Source organism: Mobula birostris, chromosome 2 (genome assembly GCF_030028105.1).
Source record: "Mobula birostris isolate sMobBir1 chromosome 2, sMobBir1.hap1, whole genome shotgun sequence".
NCBI lineage: Eukaryota > Metazoa > Chordata > Chondrichthyes > Myliobatiformes > Myliobatidae > Mobula > Mobula birostris.
This window is the reverse complement of record NC_092371.1, coordinates 171433586-171455820: the sequence shown is the minus strand read 5'-3', so window position 1 is coordinate 171455820 and position 22235 is coordinate 171433586. Positions and strand designations below refer to the sequence as shown.

The 22235-nt window shown below is 44.3% G+C and overlaps 1 protein-coding gene across 2 annotated transcripts in view; it reads right to left on the bottom strand.

Moving 5' to 3' along the window:
* Positions 1–22235, bottom strand: part of bmp5 (bone morphogenetic protein 5) — a 148615-nt gene that overhangs the window by 38231 nt on the left and 88149 nt on the right. For both annotated transcript variants that reach the window (XM_072251092.1, XM_072251093.1), the window contains 2 exons: positions 14313–14505; positions 4327–4475 (listed from right to left, as the gene is read on the bottom strand). In XM_072251092.1, the coding sequence (XP_072107193.1) occupies positions 4327–4475; positions 14313–14505 (342 nt within the window). The remainder of the gene's footprint in view (positions 1–4326; positions 4476–14312; positions 14506–22235) is intronic.

Here is a 22235-nt window from a genome sequence, read left to right as displayed (position 1 = left end):
ATTTTCTCTGCACTCTTTCAACCTTGTTTACATCTTTCCAGTAGGAAGGTGAATAATACTGCAGAAAATACTCCAAATTAAACCTCAACAGTGTTTTATACAACTTCAACATAACATCCTATATCCTGTACTCAGTAAACACACACAAAATGCTGGAGGAAATCAGCAGGCCAGGCAGCTTCTATGAAAAAGTAAACTATTGATGTTTCAGGCCGAGACCCTTCATCAGGACTGAAAAAAAAAATGAGAAGTCAGAGTTCAAGGGTGGGGGATGGGAGGAAGAGGTATAAGGCGGTAGGTGATAGGTAAAACTGGGAGGGGGAAGGGGGAAGTAAAGAGCTGGGAAGTTGATTGCTGAAAGAGATAAAGGACTGGAGAAGGGGGAATCTGATAGGAGAGGGTAGAGACTGTGGAAGAAAGGGAAGAGAGAGGAGTACCAGAGGGAGATGACGGGTAAATCAGGAGAAAAGAAGAGAGAGGGAAATGGGAATGGGAATGGTGAAGGAGAGGAGGTGGGGCAATTACTAGAAGTTCGAGAAATCGATGTTCATCCCATCAGGTTGGAGGCTACCTGGACAGAATATAAGGTGTTGCTCCTCCAACCTGAGTGTGGCCTCATTGTGGCAGTAGAGGAAGCCATGGACTGACTTGTTGGGTTGGGAATAGGTAGTAGAAATGAAATGGGTGGCCACTGGGAGATCCCAGTTTTTCTGGCAGATGGAGCGTAGGTGCTTGGCAAAGCGGTCTCCCAATCTATGTCAGGTCTCACTGATATACAGGAGGCCATACCAGGAGCACCGGATACAGTGGATGGCCCCAACACACTCACAGGTGAAGTGTCATCTCACCTGGAAGGATGGTTTGGGGCCCTGAATGGTAGTGAGGAAGGAGGTGTAGGGGCAGATGTGGCACTCGTTCCACTTGCAAGGATAGGTACCAAGAGGGAGATCAGTGAGGAGGGACAAATGGAGAAGGAAGTCACGTAGGGAGTGACTGTTTTGGAAACCAGAAAGTAGGGAGGAAGGAAAGATACGCTTGGTGGTGGGATCCCTTTGGAGATGGCCACCCAATTCAATTCTATTTCCCATTCCCATTCCAACATGTCAGTCTATGGCCTCCTCTATGGCAGCGATAAGACCACACTCAGATTGGAGGAGCAACACCTTGTATTCCATCTGAGTAGCCTCCAAGCTGATCATTGATAATAGATGGCAAACAACAAAGGACCCAGCACCAATCCCTAAGGCACACCACTTGTCACAGACTGCCAGGCAGAGATGCAACCATCTACTACCAGTCTCTGGCTTCTCCAACAAAGCTAATGTCAAATCCAATTTGCTACCTCATCTTGAATGGTGAGAAACTGAACATTCTTGAACAACCTCCCATGTGGGACCTTGTCAAATACCTTGCTGAAATCCATTTAGACAACATCCACTGGCTTTCCTTCACCCACTTTCCTGGTAACTTCCTCAAAAAATGCTATAAGATTGGTTAGGCATGATCCACCACGCACAAAGCCATGTTGACTGTTCTTAATCAGTCGATATCTATCCAAATACTTACATACCCAGTCCCTTAGAATACCTTTCAATAACTTTCCCACATCTGACATCAGACTCACCAGCCTATAATTTTCAGATTTATGTTTAGAGCCATTTTTAAACAGCAGCACAACATTGACTATTTTCCAACCCTCTGATACCTCTCCTGTGGCTAAGGATAAATTAAATATCTCTGCTAGGGCCCTAGCAATTCGTACACTTCTTCTCGTAGGATCCAAGGGAACATCTTGTCTGGTGATTTATCCAATCTGATTTGCCTTAGGATAGCGACCAGCTGCTCCTCTGTAATCCAATGTCCATGAAGTTGATGCCACTTTTCCTCACTTCTATAGACTCTGTGCCCATTTCTCCAGTAAATACAGATGTAAAAAAGTTATTTAAGATCTCCCCCTCACACGAGGAAATCTGCAGATGCTGGAATTTCAAGCAACACACATAAAAGTTGCTGGTGGACGCAGCAGGCCAGGCAGCATCTCTAGGAAGAGGTACAGTTGACATTTCGGGCCGAGACTCTTCGTCAGGACTAACTGAAGGAAGAGCTAGTAAGAGATTTGAAAGTGGGAGGGGGAGGGGGAGATCCAAAATGATAGGAGATGACAGGAGAGGGAGGGATGGAGCCAAGAGCTGGACAGGTGATTGGCAAAAGGGATATGAGAGGATCATGGGGCAAGAGGCCAAGGGAGAAAGAAAAGGGGGAGGGGGGAAAAAGCCCAGAGGATGGGCAAGGGGTATAGTGAGAGGGACAGAGGGAGAAAAAGGAGAGAGATAAAAAGAATGTGTGTCCACAGCCTGTCCTCATCCATGCTTACCAGATTCTTTCTGATACCATCAACATTGTTCTTCCTCCAATTTAGTACCTCAACCTGCAGACCAGACCTATCTTTTTGCATATTTACTTTGAAACTAGTGGCATTGTGATCACAAGATGCAAAGTGTACCCCTACACTACTATAGCCCCATTAATGTGGCAACACACACAAAATGCTGGAGGAACTCAGCAGGCCAGGCAGCATGTATGGAAAGGAGTACAGTCAATGTTTAGGGCTGAGACCCTCACTCAGAGCTTTCCTTCGATACAGCTCAGGACAATAGCTGCACCATGCTCAACCTTTTGATTCCTGACTTTGCCTGAGGTCTTACCAACATCTACCTCCACAACATCGTCACTAACTGCTCTGGCACTCTGGTTCCCATCCCGCTGCAACTTTAGTTTAAACCCCACCATGCAGCATTAACAAACCTTCTCACTAAGATAATAGACCCGCTCCATTTCAGGTGCAAACTTGCTTTTCTATGCAGGTCCTATCTTCCCTGGAAGAGAGTCCAATCCAAAAATCTTACACCCTCCCTCCTACACCAACTCCTTAGCCACATGTTAAACTGTCTAATCTTCCTAGTTCTGCCCTCACTAGCAATCCAGCGGTCACAACCCTGGAGGTCCAGTCCTTTCACTCAGCACCTAACTCCCTGAACTCCCCATGCAGAACTTCATCACTTGTTGTACCCATGCAATTGGTACCTACATAGATCATGACCTCTGGCTGTTCACTTAAGATTGCTGAGGACTCAATCCAAGATGTCCCAGACCCTAGCACATGGAAGGTAACACCATTCAAGGAACCTTGTTCTTGCCCATAGGACTTCCTTTCCATTCTCCAAACTAACAAATCCTGATCACCATAGTTTGCCTCTTCTTACCCCTTCCCTTCTGAGTTACAGAGCCAGAGACCTGACCACTATAACTTTCCTCTACTAGGTCATCCCCTTGCCCAACAGTATCAAAAGTGATATACCTGTTGTTGAGGGTGGATAACCACAGGGGTATACTGCACTGGGTCCTTAACCCTTTCCCCTTCCTGACTGTCACCCAATTTCCTGTGTCCTGCACCTTGCGTGTAACTACCTCTCTATATATTCTATCTATCAACCCCTCAGCCTCCCGAATGATCAAGAGTTCATCCTGTTCTAACTCTAACTCCTTACGTGGATTGTTGGAAGCTGCAGCTGGATGCATTTCTCACAGTTGTAGTTGTCAGGGACACTGGATATTGCCCAATTAACCAGAATCCACTGTATTTCTATCAGAACCCCTCTCATTCGTCTGAATTCCAGCAAATATAGTTCCAGGCACCTCAATCTCTCCTTATAGGCTAACTCCCACATCAAGGGATCATCCTGGCGCAACCCCTCTGCACTACCACCAAGCCAATATATCTTTGATCAAGTAGCAAGACCAGAACTGCACACAGCACTCCAGGTGCAGCCTCACCAGTGCCCTGTACAGTTGCAACATAACCTTCCCGCTCTTAATTCTATCCATTCTGGAAAGATTCTGGGTCACTAAACCGAGACTCGAGTCAGAGAATTCTGTTTTCTTGAAGCTGTTAACCCTCAGTTGAAAGAATAAACTGAGCTCAAATGGACTTTATAGCTCCCTCAGCTTTATTTGAAGAAGTAGATGGGAGTTTACCAAATGACGTGGCCAACGTTGTTCCCCTCAGTTGTACTCAACTTGGTTTGTGAAACCATTTCATGAAATTTTGCTGTGTGAAAAATGTTCCTGTCCATAACCACAAAGCAGTACAATTTGTTACACTGAAGTGTTTCCTGGATACTGTTTGATGCTCTCCCCTGTCTCCAACAGAACCTGTGCAGTTGAATGTAGGCTCTTTATAAAATGGTAACTACACCTTCCCAGAGAGCACACCCAAGATAAGTTTCAATAATGATCACAATTTGTTTCCATCAACCAATAACATACCATCCATTATTTCCACACAAAGCTGCAAGCCCAGGTTATGTTGTGGGTTCAGTACCCAGTGATTGCTGGTAGCTGTGATGTCGAACACAAGCCATCCACCCTCTGATGCTCGAATTTTTTTGCTGTCCAACAGGAAGAGGTCGGCGTCCCTGGTTGACAGAGAAACAGGCAGCAGTTAGTTCCAAAGTTAAGGTTGAAAACTTTCCATGTTCCCAGTTAGTCCCAAATTGATTCATCGTGAATATGTTCATGTTCAAGTGTAAATCACCAGATTATCACAAAATGTATTGGAGCCACTCATCAGGCCAGGTAGCATCTGTGGAAAGAGAACTGGTTAACATTTCAGGTCTGTGAGTCTTCTTTGAAATGGAAAAGCAAGGAAGCAGCTAGCTTTAAGTCTTTGATTAGCAAAAGTAATTTTTGTTTAGTCAGCCCTAAAGAGCAGAATCAGAATCAGATTTATTATCACTGACTTATGTTGTGAAATTTGTTGTTTTGAGGCAACAGTACAGTACAATACATAAAAATCTATAAATTACAAAAAGAAATACATATATATTAAAAATTTAATTTAATGTCCCATAACTATGCTATTTAGCAACACATTACACAGAGAAGATTTATCTATTTGTATGTCAACTCACTTGGTCTCACCCTATTAGAGATATTCCTTTCTTTCAAACCATCCCTACTCCATCTTTGTACACTCTAAAGCCTACCATTTTGCTCTCTCTCTTCCCCAATTCTGACAGAATCTCAGCCCTGAATAATTAAACACTTCTCTCTTCACAGTTGCTGCCAGACTTGCTGAGTGTTTCCAACACATTTTTATGTTTTAATTTCAGATTTTCAGCACTTGCAGTTTTGCTTTATTGTCACTAGAATATCTGATGTTGATTGAAAAGTAACTATCAGGCATCAGAACTTCAAGCTGTCCCATGAGGTATTTTGCATCCACCTTCATAGGGAGACTGTGTTTCAATTTGGGCTTTTAAAAGACCAGGCCTCCAATAACATCTTTCCTAAAGCACAAACTAGAGACTCAAACCTCTTTCCCTTTATTCCATGGTCTAATCTCCTCTCCTGTCCAATTTCTTCTTCTTCAGCTGTTTCCCTCTTCCACCTATCACCTCACAACTTCTTACATTATTTCCCACATACACACCTCCCCCACCTTCCTACCTTCCCCTCTCACCTGGATCCACCTACCACCCACCAGCTCATTCTCCTCCATCTACCCCAACCCTTTTATTCTGGCTTCTGCTCTTTTTTCGGGCCCCAATATGAAGGATATCAACCCCAAACCAACCTGATGGTATGAACATTGACTTCTCTAACTTCTGTTAATGCCCCACCTCCCCCTCATACCCCATCCATTACTGCCCATCCTCTGGGTTTCCCCCCTCCCCCTTTCTTTCTCCCTAGGCCTCCTGTCCCATGATCCTCTCATATCCCTTTTGCCAATCACCTGTCCAGCTCTTGGCTCCATCCCTTCCCCTCCTGTCTTCTCCTATCATTTTGGATCTCCCCCTCCCCCTCCCACTTTCAAATCTCTTACTAGCTCTTCTTTCAGTTAGTCCTAATGAAGGGTCTCGGCCCGAAATGTCAACTGTATCTCTTTCTAGAGATGCTGCCTGGCCTGCTGCGTTTACCAGCAACTTTTATGTGTGCTGCCTAAGCATCGACTGTCCACTCCCCTCCATAGATGCCACCTGACCCACTGAGCTCCTCCAGCATTTTTTTGTGTGCACATTCAATTAACAATCATTCCAGCATCTCCATCAAACACATCCAAAAAATGTTGACACACGGTACAGATTTACTCTGCTAAAAGATTAAAGGATTGAGATATCTCATAAAGTACACTGACAGACATCAACTCCAGCCCTGTTCCACCATCAGAAATAAAGCCCATCTCTTTTACAAATGTCAGAACACCTGGGTCATCTGCTGAACACCAGCACACATCTGTCTCAACAGCAACAACCCGTTACTCCGTTCGACAAAAGTGTGCTCAAAGGCCCATCCATTCCCCAGGCAGAGCCATGCCATCTACATCCTGTCATAAACAGTCACACTGATCAATACCTCCACCCGTTAACACACTGCACCACTCCCCACCATTAGTACCCAGCGTCATGTTATCAACACACAATCAGTGTGCACTCTGTGGCCATTATATTAGTTACCACCTGGTCCATGGTCTTTTGCTACTGTAGCCCATCCACTTCACAGTTCGACATGAGCATTCAGAGATGCTCTTCTGCAAATCACTGTTGTAACGTGTGTTTACATGAGTTACTATTGCCTTCCTGTCAGCTTGAACCAGTCAGGCCTTTCTGGTCTGGCCTCTCTCATTCACAAGGCATTTTCACCTACAGAACTGCCACTCACTAAATGTTTTTCTTAGTTTTTTTGCACCATTCTCTTTAAAGCCTAGAGACTGCTGGGCATGAAAATCCCAGGAGATCAGCAGTTTCTGAGATACTCAAACCAGCTGCCTGATACCAACAATCCTTGATCAAGGTCACTGAAATCACATTGCTTCTCCATTCTGATGTTTGGTCTGAGCAACAACTGAACCTCTTGACCATGTCTGCATGCTTTTATGCATTAAATTGCTGCACATAATTAGCTGATTAGATATTTGCAATAATACGCAGGAGAACAAGGATACTTAATAATCTGGCCATTGAGTGTACGCATGTAGGTCAGGATTGCTTTTATATTTGTATTTATTGTGTGTTTTTGTGTTTTTCTTGTGTTCTTTATGTTTATTGTGCTTTCTTATGTGGCATTGGGTCCAGAGTAACAATCATTTCATTCTCCCTTACACTCGCATACTGAAGGATGACAATAAACTATCTTGAAGTTTTGAATTGTGAAGTGGCACACAAACCAGTCATCGCCCAATTCTCCTAGCTTCCAAGAATGCTTCTGAGTGAAAATACATTAAAGGGACAGCTGTAAAAATGCCACAGCAGTATGAGGGATTGACAAACCAACTGCCAGCCTACCCCTGGAGCTAACTCCCCACCACAAACACCCAACTAGTGATAATTATATTAGGCCCAGTGCTGCTCCAGCAGGCAATACTGATTACCCTCTCATTTCAATCTTCTTGTGTCAGTATTTAATAATAAGAATAATCCTATTTGTAGAGCACTATTCATACAGACGATGTAGTTCAAAGTGCTTAGCAATGGGATAAAGTGCAAACATGACAAGAACATTTAAAACATAAAAATAAACATAAAAATAAAAGACAAAAAAGATGTTAGTTCAAAGCAAGTTTAAGTAAATAGGTTTTGAGCTGAAGCTTAAAAGTGTCAACTGAATCTGCATCATTTATAGTTTTAGGTGCTGAATACCACAGTTTAGGAGTGTAGTTCAAAAAAGCTGATCTGCCAATTAACTTTTGAGGGAGATTGTCTAAATTTAAAAGGCGGGCGGAAGAAGATCTGCGAGTTTGGGAGATCTGGGAGATTATAAAGTGAAAACGATGATGTACTCTGGTCCCAGACAATTAAGAGCTTTAATAACAAGTAAGAGTACTTTAAACGCAACTCTAAAAGATATAGGACACCATTGTAGAGTAGGTAGTATGGGACTGATACGCTCTCTCATCCTGGTTTTGGTTGAAAGTCTGGCACCGGCACTCTGAATGAGCTGAAGTTTGTCAATAGATTGCTTTGGAAGGCCAGTATAAAGTGCATTACAGTAATCTAGTCTACTCAATATAAAGGTGTGAATTAGTTGTTTTCAGCATCATTATGTGACAGGAATAGAGATACCTTTGCAATATGTCTTAGGTGCAGAAATGCTGCCCCAGCCACGTTCTTAACGTGAGATTTAAAACTCAAATCTGAATCAAGGATAACACCCAAGCTTGCAACTTCTGATGTTACAAGGGGAGCCAAGTTCCCAAGTTTATTGGGAAGTTTATCTCTTTTGGCATTGGGACTGGCCAAGAGTATTTCAGTTTTATCTTCATTTAGTTTTAGGGATATTTTTCTGTGCTGCTGCTCCAGCGACCACACAAGGAGGACTTTTCTCACCTCCCCTGGGTGCTTCAGAGATGGCAACTGCCTGATAATCACTACAGCCTTGACCTGTCACTACAGAAATGGTCAAATGGTCAAAAAAAAAGGATCCAATGCCTAATAAATCGTATTCAGTGCTCTCTGGAGCCTGAAATGGGAAATCACTGACTAACGGCCAGTGTGTTTTTAAACTGCAAGATAGCTGGTAATTAATTAAACATGTCTCTTGTGATGGTTCTTTCAGTGTAACCAACTAAAATAAACATTCCCAATCTCAGGGGTGATTAATGGGCTCGGGGTCTTTGATTTTACTATTTTACTATTAACTTATTAGAGGCAGGAACACATTCTATAAGAAGGTGAAGGCAAGGATAAGTCAATGGAAAATTCAAACACTTAGTAATTTTTTTACTTCCCTTCAAATACAGTACTGAGTTCTTCAGCCAACCAGCTAAACTCTAATCACTACAGTTTTGGAACACAATGACCACTTCACTCACTTTCAATTAACATGGACTTTGATTTTTTTTTGTTCTACTGCTGTTCTTTCTTGTAAGAATTGTGTATAATTTGTGTTTGATTTATTGTTTTTCTTGTGAATGCTGCTTATCTGGTGCTCTGTGCCTGTGATGCGGCTGTAAGCAAGTTTTTCATTGCACTTGTGCAGTGATGATGAACTTGACTTTGGCTTTAATTTACAGCAAAAGGATATGCAGGCAGCATTGTAGCATAGCGGTAGGCATAACACAATGACTACACCTGCTGTAAGATCAGGGTTCAATTCCTGCCACTGTCTGCAAGGAATTAGTATGTTCTCCCCATGACCACGTGGGTTTCCTTAAGGTGCTTCAGTTCCATCCCACATTCCAAGGATGTACGGGGTAGGGTCAGTGAGCTGAGGACATGTTATGCTGGCGCTAGAAGCATGGCAACACCTGCAGGCTGATTTGATTTGAAACAAACAACACATTTTGCTGTATGTGTAGATGTACATGTGACAAATAAAGCTAACCTTTCTTTCATTACTTCATATTTTAACCTCAGTTTCCCACCAGTAAGACATTCAAATAGAGAGCTGCTGTTTTGAAATTGTAAATAGCTTTGTTCATTAAGGCTTACCTAGTGAAAGAAAAACAAGGCAAGATAATTAAAATTTACTGACCTCTATCAAACACCAACATCCTGGAAAGGTAATGTGTTTTGTACATCTGAATATGTGAATGCCTGTGGCTCAAAATAATTGAGATTATTCATCTAGATTGTGGGATAGCAGATGCAGTTCAATCTGGAAAAGCGTGAAGTGATTCACTTCGGAAGGTCAAAAGTTCAAAGTACATTTATTATTAAAGTATGTGTACCATAGTTACTTTTGGTTTTTATCGCCGAGGGTGGTAATGGGAATAAGCTCCCACTATCTATTAAATGCTGCCAATGGCATGTGTCTCAAATAGTCTCTGACAACCAAGTCCAACTCCTGGCCTCCATGTGTGGCTTAGGTACTAAGCCGAGTGGAACCATTTCTACTGACAGGAGAAGGGGCAAAAGCAAGTTACTGCTACTTTAAAACCAGTCGCTTCGGGCAGATGGGGCTTGTCAGCCGTGGTTGGCAAGTCATCTAGGAGAAGGAAATCACAGATCTCAAATCTCCGCTGCCTTATAGCTATACATACAGATTATAAAAGCTTCAGGAGTAAACTTCAAGGAGAATTCCAGAGCTGGAGTCACCAATACAGTCGTTGAGTTGAACACTGACTGGCAATGCCTGCAACACTGCTGGTGCCAAGCTGTGTCAGTCTCTGCTGTTCCTTTGGGCTTGACAGATGCCTGGAGAGGGGGAGCTTGCTACATGGCAACAGCTTGTCTTCCATTGTATTGCCCTGAATTGCATAGCACGACAGCTTGGTCACAACATCCATGGTCGATGCTGACTGACAGAAGCCTCAGATGTATACCATATACAAACCTTGAGATTTATATTCTTGCAGGCAGTTACAAAACAAAGAAACACAACAGAACCCATGAAAAACACTACACAAGAAATACTGTTGAACATTCAATGTTTCAAAAAAGGACAAATTGTGCAAGTAATAAAAAAGTAAACAAATTATACACAGAACAGGAATTGCAGTGTCCCCAGAAGTGAATCCATGGCCATAGAGCCAGTTCAACTCTGAAGTGACACAGCAGCCGATGACAGCAGGCCACAGCTGCACAGTCAGTTCAACACTGAGGCGAGTGAGCTGAACATCCTTTCATCCTTCACCCTCGAGCTCGACTCCTTATTCTTTTTAATCTGACTCAGTGCTTAAATCGCTAAACATTGGCTCACTTTTCGCACTCGGGCCCAAATCCTGCCACTTCATTCCAGCCCAAAGTTTCAATCTGGCCTGAAGTCCTTTCCAGCAATGGCCGCTGTGGCGGTATCTGCATTCTTGAGAGTCCAAATTGCTGAATCATTCAAGATACCAGGTCGTTCAGATGGTTCAAAAGCACAACTCCCAAAGACAAATTACAGGCTGCAGCAATGTATATTTAGTATAGTAGTATAGTTTGCTGTCCACAAAACATTGCCCTATATTGCCAGTACCATCTTGGAGGGTCAAATTTGAAGGCAGAATATAGGATAAATGGCAGGATTCCCAACAGTGTGGAGGAACAGCAAGACCTTGAGTTTTATGTCCATAGGTCCCCCAATGTTGCCACACAAGTTGATCAAGTGGCTAAGAAAACATATGGGGACTGAGTTCAGAAGCCGTGAGATAATGTTGCAGCTCTATGAAACCCTGGTTAGACCACACTTGGAATATTGTGTTCATTTCTGGTTGCATCATTATAGAAAGAATGTGGAAGCTTTAGGCCAGCGGTCCCCAACCCCCGAGCCGCGGAGCATTTGCTACCGGGCCGCAAGGAAACGATATGATTTGGCGATATGAGTCAGCCACACCTTTCCTCATTCCCTGTCACGCCCACTGTTGAGCCTGAACACACGCGAGGTCATTAACCGCGCGTCAGCCATGTCAGCGCGGGAAGAAGATCAACTCCTCGAGCTTGCAAATGACGGCGGGCTGAAAAGTATGTTTGACATAACATCTCTGCCGGCACTCTGGATCAAAGTCAAGGCTAAATATCCTGAGATAGCCACGAAAGCACTGAAAACGTTGCTTCCATTTCCAACATATCTCTGCAATGAATGCGACGAAAACTAAATAGACTGGACATAAGGAACCTCCTTCGAGTATCGCTGTCTCCCATCACCCCTCGATAGGACCGTCTTGTTGCAGGGAAACAAGCCCAGGGCTCCCACTGATTCAGCGATACTGGTGTGTTGCAATGATTTTATATGTTCATACGGGGAAAATATGTGCTGTGTGTTTAATATCCAAATGTTACTTAAAATGTTATGATGCTATTGACTGATAAGTGACTTATATTAACCATATAACAATTACAGCATGGAAATAGGCGATCTCGGCCCTTCTAGTCCGTGCCGAAAGTTACTCTCACCTAGTCCCACCGACCTGCACTCAGCCCATACCCCTCCATTCCTTTCCTGTCCATATACCTATCCAATTTTTCTTTAAATAATATCGAACCTGCCTCTACCACTTCTACTGGAAGTTCTTTTGTGACGAGAATACACATAAATTAAGATGTTTGCTGGCCTGGGCTAGCACCAGTGGCATCAGCAGTTGGTCTGCCACCTGTCCTCAGGGGAGGGAGAGATAAGGCACACAATGAAGCAGCATTTGGAGGTGTTAATGAAGGAGCCATCAGTCTGGGTATTGTCAAGATCGGCTCCCCCTTTGAACCCTGAACTGTTTGAAGTGATGGACAGGCGATACCCCAGCAGGGGGATAAAAAGGGACAGGTTCGCTAAGGCAACACACACACGACACCCGAGGTAACGAGACCCTGGAAGCGGTGCGCCTCTCACAAGTTGGTGGGAAGTACCGGGCCATAAACGCACAGGGTGGAAAGGTACGATCAGCGGGAACCCGGTGTGTGTCCGCCCTTGCTTGGGTGCCGGGTTCACTGCAGAGGATCGACCGCATCTGGAGGAGGGGTCACAGTCGGTGACCCCAGGTGACATCACAAAGTACTCGCCCGAAAGCTGCTTGTGAGCAATATCGCCGGTCTGTGAGTGGAAGCCGTTCTGAATGATCAGTCGTTCTCGTTCTCTCTCTCCTTCCCCCCACATTGTCCATCGCCATGGCAATGATTACTGTGAACTGAACTAAATTGAACTGGACTTCGTGTCACTTTGAAATTGGTCATTTACCCCTAGACAACGATAGAGCTTGATTGATCCTGTTATCTTAATTCTGTGCACATGTGTGTTTATTATTGCTGAACTGTTGCATTTATTATTCTTTCGATTACTGTGTTGCTTGTTTCTTTAATAAAACTTTCTTAGTTCTAGTAATCCAGACTCCCACTGAGTGATCCAATTCTGCTGGTTTGGCAACCCAGTTACGGGGTACGTAACACTTTCAACACTTCAAGCTCCCCGTCCTCCCCTGATGATTGACTCATCACTATATTCATGCGAGGAAAATATGCGCTGTGTGTTTAATATTAAATTCGTTAGATAAACCCTTTTCGAAACGAAATTGAGTGTATTAGCCCCTTATTACTAATATTCCAGTCGTGCTGAACACCCCCACCCCCGAACAGAATCGCCAAAAACGCTTTGCAGAGAATAATATCGGCAGGTACACACATGCGCAGGTCACGCATGCTCACTGGTGCCTGCGCAAGGCTTCAAGGTCATTGTAGTCTTTCTTTGACTGCTACTCTTGTCCGTTGGCAACCCTACCCACCACCCCCCAGGGTTGGCCGGTCCGCAAGAATATTCTCAATATTAAACCGGTCCGCAGCGCAAAAAAGGTTGGGGACCCCTGCTTTAGACAGTGCAAAGGAAATTTACCACAATGCTGCATGGATTAGAGAGCATGTCTTATGAGGAGAGGTTGAGCGAGCTAGGACTTTTCTCTTTGGGGTGAGCAGGATGAGAGGTGATTTGATAGAGGCATACAAGATGATAAGAGGCATAGACATCTGCACTTGATAAGAGTGACACTACAACCAATCCAAAGGCATTCATCCATTATTTTACAAAATTAATCTGAACTAATAAAAATCAAACAGCGTAGAAGTGTAATAACTAACTGTTTTGGCCTGTGCACAAAGAATTGCAATTTCTACTCATTTCTACTCAGTGGCCACTTTATTAGATACCTTCTGTACCTAATAATGTGGCCAGAGCTACATTCATGGTCTTCTGCTTCAGTAGCCCATTCACTTCAAGGTTCAATGTGTTGTGCATTCAGAAATGCTCTTCTGCATGTCGTTCTTGTAACGCATGCTTATATTAGTTACTGTTGCCTTCCTATCAGCTTGAACCAGTCTGGCCATTCTCTTCTGAGCTCCCTCATTAATAAGGCATTTTCACTCACAGAACTGCCACTCACTAGATTTTTCTATTCTCACACCATTCTTGTAAACGCTGGAGACTGTTCTGCATTCAAATCCCAGGAGATCAGCAGTTTCTGAGATACTCAAACCACCCTGTCTGGCACCGATAATCATTCCATGATCAAAGTCACTTAAACCATCTTTATTTCCCATTCTGACATTTGCTCAGAACAATAACCAAACCTCTTGACCATGTCGGTATGCTCTTATGCGTTGAGTTGCTGCCACATGATTGGCTGATTAGATATTTGCATTAACAAGTAGATGTACAGGTCTACCTAATAAATTGGCCACTGAGTAATGAGAGCATCTTGTAATGCATTCATGTGTATGGTAATAAATTGCATTTGTTTTTAGTTCTTGAATTAATTCCACCCTTCTGCATTATTGCAATGCAGTCTTTTCTCACAGCATCATAAAATAGTTTATGAGAATTTAATGACAAATGTAATTAAATGAATATGTTACCTTTTAGTATATTCTTTAATAACCTGGTATATGGTAATCCTGAAGGTATCATTTTCATATCTGCTGTTGCTTCGGTCTTTGTAAATGCGGAATTCTGCTGCTGTAACTGCCTCGCCTTCAGGAATTTGTGTGAGATCAAATCGGAATTCCTTGTAGTGTCTTCGTTGGTGAGAGAAGTACTTGTCCCTTTCAACTAGGATAAGGAATAATAAGAAGAAAATAACAGTTGGCATCTGTTACAAACGCAAGAGATTCTGCATGTGCTGGAAATCCAGAGCAACACACACAAAATGGTGAGAGAACTCAGCAGCTCAGGCAGCAGATAGATGTAATCACAAGGGAGGCATATCAGCACCTTTTCTCTCTTAGAAAGTTAAGGAAGTTTGCCTTGTCACCGAACACTCTAACACACCTCTGCAGATGTACTGTTGAAATCACTCTGAATGATTGCATCACAGTTTGGTACAGCAATTAGAACGTGCAGCAAGTTAAAAAGCTGCAGAGTGGGGAACTCAGTCCAGTACATCACAGCCACATTCCTCCCCACCACCGATAGTATCTACAAGAGACACTGACTGAAGGAGGCAACATCCATCATCAAAGATCCCCACCATCCAGGATATACGATTTTATCACAGCTACCATCAGCCAGGAGGCAGTACTTCCTACAAAGTGAAACCCAATAGCATGAATGGCAGTGATGCTTCACTACCAGATGAACTCAACGCCTTCTATGCACGCTTTGAAAGTGAGAACGCAACTACAGCTGTGAAGATCCCTGCTGCACCTGAATACCCTGTGACCTCTGTCTCAGAAGCCGATGTTAGGCTGCCTTTAAAGAGAGTGAACCCTTGCAAGGCGGAAGGTCCCGATAGAATACTTGGTAAGGCTTTGAAAACCCATGCCAACCAACAATCAGTTGGATTCAAGGACATTTTCAACCTCTCACTGCTATGGGTGGAAGTTCCCACTTTCTTCAAAAAGGCAACAATTATACCAGTGCGTAAGAAGAATAATGTGAGCTGCTTTAATGACTATCACCTGGTAGCACTCACATCTACAGTGCTGAAATGCTTTGAGAGGTTGGTCATGACTAGACTGAACTCCTGTCTCAGCAAGGACCTGGAACCATTGCAATGTGCCTATCATAAAATAGGTCAACGGCAGACGCAATCTCAATGTTTCTCCACATGGCTTTAGACCACCTAGACAGCACAAACACCTACGTCAGGATGCTGTTCATCGACTATGGCTCAGTATTTAATACCATCATTCCCACAATCCTGATTGAGAAGTTGCAGGACCTGGGCCTCTGTACCTCCCCCTGCAATTGGATCCTTGACTTCCTAACCGGAAGACCACAATCTGTGTGGATTGATGATAACATATCCTCCTCGCTGATGAACAATACTGGGGCACTACAAGGGTGTGTGCTTAGCCCACAGCTCTGCTCTCTATATACACATGACTGTTTGGCTAGGCATAGCTCAAATACCATCTATAAATTTGCTGACGATACTACCATTGTTGGTATAATCTCAGGTGGTGACGAAAGGGCATACAGGAGTGAGATATGCCAACTGATGGAGTGGTGCCCCAGCAACAACCTGGCACTCAACGTCAGCAAGACAAAAGAGCTCATTGTGGACTTCGGGAAGGGTAAGACGAAGAAACACATACCAATCCTCACAGAGGGATCAGAAGTGGAGAATTTACCTGGGGTTACACATAGTCCTCTATTTTTTCTAAGCTCCATATACCTATCCAGACGTCTCTTAAAAGACCCTATCGTATCCGCCTCCACCACCATCGTTGGCAGCCCATTCCATGCATTCACAACTCTCTGCGTAAAAAATTTACCTCTGACATCTCCTCTGTACCTGCTCCCAAGCGCCTTAAAACTGTGCCCTCTCATGTTAGACATTTCAGCCCTGGGAAAAAGCCTCTGACTATCCACACGATCAATGCCTCTCATCATCTTATACACCTCTATCAAGTCACCTCTCATCCTCCGTCGCTCCAAGGAGAAAAGTCCAAGTTCATTCAACCTATTCTCATAAGGCATGCCCTCCAAACCACGTAACATCGTTGTAAATCTCCTCTGCACCCATTCCACGGTTTCCATATCCTTCCTGTACTGAAGCGACCCAGAACTGAGAACAGTACTCCAAGTGGGGTCTGACCAGGGTCCTATAAAGCTGCAACATTACCTCTCAGCTCCTAAACTCAATCCCATGATGATGAAGGCCAATGCACCTTATGCCCTCTTAACCACAGAGTCAACCTGCGCAGCCGCTTTGAGCGTCCTATGGACTCGGACCCCAAGATCCCTCTGATCCTCCACACTGCCAAGAGTCTTACCATTAATACTATATTCTGCCATCCTATTCGACCTACCAAAATGAACCACTTCACACTTACCTGAGTTGAACTCCATCTGCCATTTTTCAGTCCAGTTTTGCATCCTATTAATGTCCCACTGTAACATCTGACAGCCCTCCACCCTATCCACAACACCCCCAACCTTTGTGTCATCAGCAGATTTACTAACCCAACCCTTCACTTCGTCATCCAGGTCATTTACAAAAATCATGAAGAGTAGGGGTCCCAGAACAGATCCCTGAGACACACCACTGGTCACTGGCCTCCATGTAGAATATGACCCATCTCCAACCACTCTTTGCCTTCTGTGGGCAAGCCAATTCAGGATCCACAAAGCAATGTCCCCTTGGATCCCATGCTTCCTTACTTTCTCAATAAGCCTTGCATGGGGTACCTTATCAGATGCCTTGCTGAAATCCATATACACTACATCTACTGCTCTACCTTCATCAACGTATTTAGTCACATCCTCAGAAAATTCAATCAGGTTCGTAAGGCATGACCTGCCTTTGACAGAGCCATGCTGACTATTCCTAATCATATTATACGTCTGCAAATGTTCATAAATCCTGCCTCTCAGGATCTTTTCCATCAATTTGCCAACCACTGAAGTAAGACTCACTGGTCTATAATTTCCTGGGCTATCTCTACTCCCTTTCTTGAATAAGGGAACAACATCTGCAACCCTCCAATCTTCCGGAACCTCTCCCATCCCCAATGATGATGCAAAGATCATAGCCAGAGGCTCAGCAATCTCCACCCTCACATCCTACAGTAGCCTGGGGTACATCCCGTCTGGTCCCGGTGACTTATTCAACTTGATGCTTTCCAAAAGCTCCAGCACATCGTCTTTCTTAATACCTATATGCTCAAGCTTTTCAGCCCACTGTAAGTCATCTCTACAATCGCCAAGATTCTTTTCCGTAGTGAATACTGAAGTAAGGTATTCATTAAGTACCTCTGCTATCTCCTCCGGTTCCTTGCATCCTTTTCCACTGTCACACTTGATTGGTCCTATTGTCTCACATCTTATCCTCTTGCTCTTCACATATTTGTAGAATGCCTTGGGGTTCTCCTTAATCCTGTCTGCCAAGTGCTTCTCATGGCCCCTTCTGGCTCTCCTAATTTCCTTCATAAGCCCTTTCCTGCTAGCCTTATAATCTTCTACAAAGTAGATCTCTATCATTACCTAATTTTTTGAACCGCTGATAAGCTTTTCATTTCTTCTTGACTAGATTTACAACAGCCTTTGTACACCATGGTTCCTGTACCCAACCATCCTTTCCCTGTCTCATTGGAATGTACCTATGTAGAACTCCACGCATATATCCCCAGAACATTTGCCACATTTCTGCCATAGATTTCCCTGAGAACACCTGTTCCCAATTCATGCTTCCAAGTTCCTGCTGATATCCTCATATTTCACCTTATTCCAATTAAATGCTTTCCTAACTTGTCTGTTCCTATCCCTCTCCAATGCTATGGTAAGGGAGATAGAATTGTGATCCCTATCTCCAAAATACTCTCCCACTGAGAGATCTGACACCTGACCAGGTTCATTTCCAAATATCAGATCAAGTACAGCCTCTCCTCTTGGAAGCTCATCTACATTTTGTGTCAAGAAACCTTCCTGAACACACCTAACAAACACTACCCCATCTAAACCCCTCGTTCTAGGGAGATGCAAATCAATATTTGGGAAATTAAAATCTCCCATCACGACAACCCTGTTATTATTACACCTTTCAAGCATCTGTCTCCCTATCCGCTCCTCGATGTCCCTGTTACTATTGGGTGGTCTATGAAAAACACCTAGTAGAGTTATTGACCCCTTTCTGTTCCTAACTTCCACCAACAGAGACTCCATAGACAATCCCTCCATGACTTCCCCCTTTTCTGCAGCCATGATGCACAACTCTGATCAACAGTGCCACGCTATGACCACTTTTGCCTCCCTTCCAATCCCTTCTGAAACATCTAAAGCCTGGCACTTGAAGTAACCATTCTTGCCCCTGAGCCATCCAAGTCTCTGTAATGTCCACAACATCATAATTCCAAGTACTGATCCACGCTCTAAGTTCATCCACTTTGTTCATGATACTCCTTGCATTAAAATAGACACATCTCAAACCATCGGTCTGAGCTCATCCCTTCTCTATCACCTGCCTACCCTCCTTCTCACACTGTCTGCAAGCTTTCTGTATTTGTGAGCCAACCGCCTCTTCCTCTGTCACTTCAGTTCGGTTCCCACCCCCCAGCCATTCTAGTTTAAACTCTCGCCAATAGCCTTAGCAAACCTCCACACCAGGATATTGATCCCCCTGGGATTCAAGTGCAACCCATCCTTTTTGTACAGGTCACGCCTGCCCCAAAAGAGGTCCCAATGATCCAGAAATCTGAATCCCTGCCCCCTGCTCCAATCCCTCAACCACGCATTTATCCTCCGCCTCACTCTATTCTTATACTCACTGTCTGTCACAATGGCGGGCCTTTGGGAGCAAGGGTGGACCCAAATGCAAGACATATCTTGTGAGGTTACTTAGGTTTAGTTTAATGTACGATACCAGGAGAGCAAGACAGAAGCAGGAATAGTGAACAGGATAACGACTCAGGACTATGACTAGGCTGGGACCAAGGGTCTGGGCTTGGACTCGGAATTGGCTCCTAGAACTAGAGGAGACATGAGGAGGCTAGGGTATGGACTCCGAGCCCGAGACTGGGCAAGGACCCAGCACCTGGGTCTTGCCTCAGGTTCAGATCCTAGAACCAGGCATGGACATGACATGGGCTAGGGAGAGGAGGAACATGGAAACACAGAGCCTCGGTCTAGAGGAGCAGGTACATGGAAGCATGGACACATACACAGAACACAGAGTCGGGACCCCTCCTTGGGTACAGGACATAGGGCCGGGACTCACACACAGTACAGAGAGCCGGGACCCCTCCTTGGGTACAGGACATAGGGCCGGGACTCATGACCCTCCGCAGGGCAACGGCAAGACGGCCTGACTTACCCCACGGAGGTGAGGACAAGACAATACAGAACATGACCCCCCCCCGCGGGGCAATGGCAAGACGGCCAGACCTACTCCACGGAGGCGAGGACAAGACAAGACAAGACGTGACTCCCCGCGGGGCAACGGCAAGACGGCCAGACTTATCCCACGGAGGCGAGGACAAGACAAGACCAACACAAATGAACACCAGACAGTACCTATCTAGCTCCGGTGATGGAACTAGACCGAAGTGCAGGTGGGGGCTGCAGACAAGGGCTAGAGGCAAGAGGGGCAGAGAAAGGATTCAGACAAGGGGGTAGGACAGGAATCACAGACCGCCAGGGCCAGGACTTGACATGGAGCCTCCGGGTAGTGGCGAGCTCTCGACTCGGCCCGGGAACAGTAGACAGCGGTTCATGATTCCCTCCGGCGGGTTAACTGACGGACCCACCTTGTAAGGAAACTTTGCAGGCTCGCTTTGGCGAGGTAACTGGACAGGGTTGCTCCGGTGAGGAGAGGCGAATTACCGGCACTCGTTTCGGCAGAGACTAGGCTTGCTCCGGCCAGATGACACTGGCACGCCGTGACTTTGCAGACACTCCCGCACCAAACTGCTGAAAGCCGGAGACTATAAACTACCGGTTCAGCTGAGTGTTAATTGCCTCTGATCACCAAAGTCGAGGGACACGGGAAAACAGGGAATCAACGGTCCGGATCGTAACATAAACAATCTAAATTTAAAAGGACCCCGATCTGGACCATGACACTGTCACGTGGCACAGGCAGTAATCTTGAGATTACTACCTTTGTAATCATTTCCTTCGCCCCCACCTTCTTATTCAGGCTTCTTCCCCATTCTTTTCTAGTGCTGACGAAAGGTCTCAGCCCAACATGTCAACTGATTATTTCTCTCCAAAGATACTGCCTAACCAGCTAAGTTTCTCTGGCACTTTGTGTGTGTTATTGCTGAAGGTCACCACAAGTATAAGGACTTTTACATTTGAAAGTGTGGAACAAGCTCCCAGCAGAAATGGTAAATGTGGGATCAATTGCAACACTTAAGAGAAGTTTAGATAACTACATGGATGGGGGGGATATGGATGGCTACAATCCAGGTGCGAGTTGACGGGACTAGGCAGAATAACATTTCAGCGCAGACTAGATATGCCAAAGGGCCTGTTTCTGTGCTGTAGTACTCTATGACTAAGTCTTTGACAGGTTGTAAAAATAAAATTTGCATCTATCTCGTCTGAATCTCTTCCTCCCGAAGCTATTTGTGAGTGTGTTAGATATTTTTGTCCAGAATCTAATTGGCTCCAGCAGCGAGATTGCCAGCTGTTTCTAAATTTTGACGTCAAGGGCTTGTTGCACGTGAGCAGCTCTACTGATAAACAAATGCACCATTCCATAAACTAAGCTCACTTGGATATACAATTACATCATGAAAAAGAGAGGCCATTCAACTCAATGCCATGAGGTGTCTCTTTTACGATTCTAACATCTAACATTTTTGAAGGACCAAGGAGTTGATTGTTGACTTCAGGAAGAGGAAGTCTGGAAAACATAGACCAGTCCTCATCAAGGGATCAGCAGTGGAAAGGGTGAGCAGTTTCAATTACTTGTGTGTCAACATTTCATACGATCTATCCTGAGCCCACCAAACATGAAGAAGGCACATCAGCATCTGCACTTCATGGGGAATCTGAGGAAATCTGGCTTGTCACCAAATAACTCTTACAATTGTCTACAGATGTACATTGCAAACTGTTCTGACTGCGTCACAACCTGGTATAGAGGCGCCAATACACAGGATCAAAGGAGGAAGCAGAGGGTTGTAGACTCAGCTAGCTCCTTCACGGGCACAACCCTCCCCACCATCGAGGACACCGTCGAAAAGTGATGCCTCAAGAAGGTGGTATCCATCATTAAGGTCTTTCACCATCTCAGAAACGCCCCGTTATTGCTACCATCAGAGAAGTACAGGATACTGAAGACTCACACTCATTGTTTTGGGATCAGCTTCTTCCCGTCTACCATCAGATTTCAGAAAGGTCCTTGAACTTTGAACACTACCTCTTTTATGCTATAGTAACTTTTTTAGTCTTACACTGTACTGCTGCCACAAACAACAATTTTCATGTCATATATCAGTGATAATAAATGTGATTCTGATTCTGAGATTTAGTTTTAAACAATTGTATTATACCTTAAGTTAAGTTAATTTGAATATATAATTACATAGTGAAAAAAGGACAATTCATCTAGACTAATTCCCCTCAGAATATTTGAAGAAGTCCTCCCTGTACTTCCAGTTACTTACTCTTTCTCTATGGGGTTTACAGTTTTCTCATTTCCTTTCTTAATGTTACTATGCAGTTGATTTTCCCATCCTTACAGACAAAACCACTCACCTCCTGTCCAATTACTTGTCCCCAACGATTTCTAAAAGAAAATTGGTGTTCTAACTAAAGATAAAGAGTAGCTTTATTTGCCACATGCAAATCGAAACATTGAAACAGACAGTAAAATGCATCATTTGCATCTA